This window comes from Thrips palmi, unplaced genomic scaffold (assembly GCF_012932325.1).
Source record: "Thrips palmi isolate BJ-2018 unplaced genomic scaffold, TpBJ-2018v1 HiC_scaffold_16, whole genome shotgun sequence".
Taxonomy (NCBI): domain Eukaryota; kingdom Metazoa; phylum Arthropoda; class Insecta; order Thysanoptera; family Thripidae; genus Thrips; species Thrips palmi.
The window spans coordinates 2,392,089-2,394,625 of NW_023144625.1; the positions used below are offsets into that span (position 1 = coordinate 2,392,089).

Sequence of the window (2,537 nt, forward strand, 5' to 3'; positions counted from 1 at the left end):
GGTGTGCTGTGACAGAGGAAGAAAAATTTAGAGTAAGTAAAGTTATTGATAAAACAACAGACAACAACCCTTATACATACTATTGCTATAGTGACACTTATTGGCGGCAGAAAATGCAGACTTTACTTGGAAATTGAGGTAACAAATTCGATCAGACGATTTAACCTTCAGTTTAACAAGCCCCAACAACTTTATATTACGAGCCCCACAAAACAACGATTAGAGAAGGCTGTCATAAATAAGATTCCCCTTTTTTACATAAGGCTACTCACAGTTTTTGAATCAGGTTCAGGATCATCCTCCACCTTCAATGTTTCATCTAAACCTGATGATGGCCCAGAAGGGGAACACTTCCCATCATTATCACCATTAGCTGGCTGCTGTTCCCATTAACAGAGGAAGTTTGACATACATAACCAAAATGCATGATGACAATACCACCATGTGTCAGGTGCTTTCAAGTTCATTTATTTGAAAGTTTATTCACTCATTGAGTACTTTGTTGAATTGCTTCACTTCAGATTATGAGATCGAAGTACCCACCACAGACCCTCACCATGAATTTCCGTCAGGAAACCTTACCAATTCATTGCTCCAAACCAGTCAGTAGTTATCCGTAACCTGAAGTAATGCTCGTGCTCTCACATAAAATAATATCATTCAAGCTTTTTTCAAGTACTCTTCCATCAGAGCCTTTTTTTTTTTTTTTTTTTTTTTTTTTTTTAAGAAATTTAAAATTAATTTCTACTCCTGAGGAAGACGATGCAGGTGCTGTTCACTCTCCTGCTAGGAAAAAAACGATTAATGGTGAAGGTACTTCAACTTTTTTAAAAGTTTTTTGCTATTAGTCAGTACTTTGATTGAACCTAACCTAAACTTCAAATTTCCAGCTGGAACCAGGACACCAAGAACTCTTAGATCTACACCTCGAAGAAAGAAGAGGTATCAAACAGAAACATGGTTGCCAGGCATCACTCATGCATTGCTCAAAGAATGCATGGCCAGAAAAGGAGATTTGCAGAGTGGCAATCCTCCAAATAGCCTATGGAAAGAAGTTACTGATACTCTCAACAAGTTGGGCTTCAAGTGTGAATGGCAGGCATGTCGTGAAAAATTTGAAAGCATGAATATGTTTTTTTGATAAAAGTCTGCTGAAAGTTAATGGTATCATAGGGAGAACCAAGTGGCCTTATTACGAGTCTTTCTTGGAATGACACGATTTGCCTCCAAATTATATTCACCCAGTTACAGAGCCAGTAGTTGATAAAATATTATGAGAATGAGGAAGAAGGTACTATCACACCAGTAGTAGCGTTGCGCACACTGCTTACTGTTCGCCTGTTTCGCATAGCATTTGATTAACTTTAATTTTGTTTCTCTATTTTCAGATTCTAAACTATGGCCGGATCATGTCATTGAATTACTTATCAGCTTGTACAAAGAAAGGAGGCTCCTTTTCAAGGCGTCAAAATCGTGCATCCGGCATACTTCGTTGTACATGGAAATGGCTGCCATTATGAAAGTCGTCGAATGTGGACGAAACCATCATCAATGTAAACGAAAAATGAATGCCATGCTATCTAAATTTCGGACTGGTGGACAACCCTCAAGGCTGCAAGCAAAGCGGGGGCAAGGGTGCGCAGAAAAAGAAGAGAGACATATGACTTGCAGGTCGTTCTTGTGCTCCATCTGCAGAAGCACACATGAAAGAGGGTCAGTACAGTAAACCGTCTTGGTTAAACAAAAATTTGATGGGTTTAAACAAAAGATGTTATATGAATTTCTTCAAGCACTAATAAGACTTCTGTGCATTTTGCTTACAGACGTGCAAGATCTTCCGCTGGCTTCTTGTAATTCAAATGAACATCTTTATTCTGAAACTGAATCTGATTCTTCATCTTCAGAAATTAAACAGGAAAACAGAAAGCAGATAAAAAAGTTTTGTAAGTTGAAATACGAATGTAACTCAAGAGAGGCGTTTATTTTCCCTTTTAGGTGTCTCATACAAATGTAACTTGTGCTGCAAAGAATTTCAATCTGCAAGAGGTCTGCAATACCACCACCACACTGCAAACCTAACTGTCTACTAAGTACACACTTACAAATGCGTGCTTGCAAGTACACACTTACAAACGCATGCTTAGCCAAGTACACACTTACAAAAGCATGCTTGCAAGTACACACTTACAAACGCATGCTTGACGCCATATAACTCCATGCGTCAAGCATGCGTTTGCAAGTGTGTACTTGCAAGCATGCATTTGTAAGTGCGTACTTGGCCAAGCATGCGTTTGTAAGTGTGTACTTACAAGCACGCATTTGAAAGTGTGTACTTAGTAGACAGTTAGGTTTGTAGTGCAATCTGATCACATGGGAATTACCTATAAGTGCAGTGTCTGCGGGAACAAATTTCGACGGAGACCACCTGGGGAGAAGACAGACATGCAAGGACTGTGGAAAGGTGTCTAAGAAGGCGTCAACTCTTGGACATCATTATAACCGTGTCCATCTTCATACTGCAAGGTAGGTTTACGCCA

At 39.3% G+C, this 2,537-nt stretch overlaps 1 protein-coding gene across 1 annotated transcript; it reads left to right on the forward strand.

The window, feature by feature from the left end:
• Positions 1 to 557: 557 nt before the first annotated feature.
• LOC117642379 lies at positions 558 to 1,622 on the forward strand. Its single transcript, XM_034380472.1, has 4 exons — positions 558 to 616; positions 728 to 813; positions 891 to 1,291; positions 1,389 to 1,622. The coding sequence occupies exons 1-3, from the start codon at positions 558 to 560 to the stop codon at positions 1,139 to 1,141; spliced, it is 396 nt and encodes a 131-aa protein (XP_034236363.1). The 3' UTR covers positions 1,142 to 1,291; positions 1,389 to 1,622.
• The last annotated feature ends 915 nt before the right edge of the window (positions 1,623 to 2,537 follow it).

What these genes read in the sequence shown, in the direction of transcription:
- LOC117642379 (XM_034380472.1), top strand. Translation starts at nt 558, where the DNA reads ATGAATTTCCGTCAGGAAACCTTACCAATTCATTGCTCCAAACCAGTC. An exon ending in AAACCAGTCAGTAGTTATCC is followed by an intron (nt 617 to 727) that starts GTAACCTGAAGT and finishes TTTTTTTTTAAG; the next exon opens with AAATTTAAAATTAATTTCTA. An exon ending in AAAAACGATTAATGGTGAAG is followed by an intron (nt 814 to 890) that starts GTACTTCAACTT and finishes TCAAATTTCCAG; the next exon opens with CTGGAACCAGGACACCAAGA.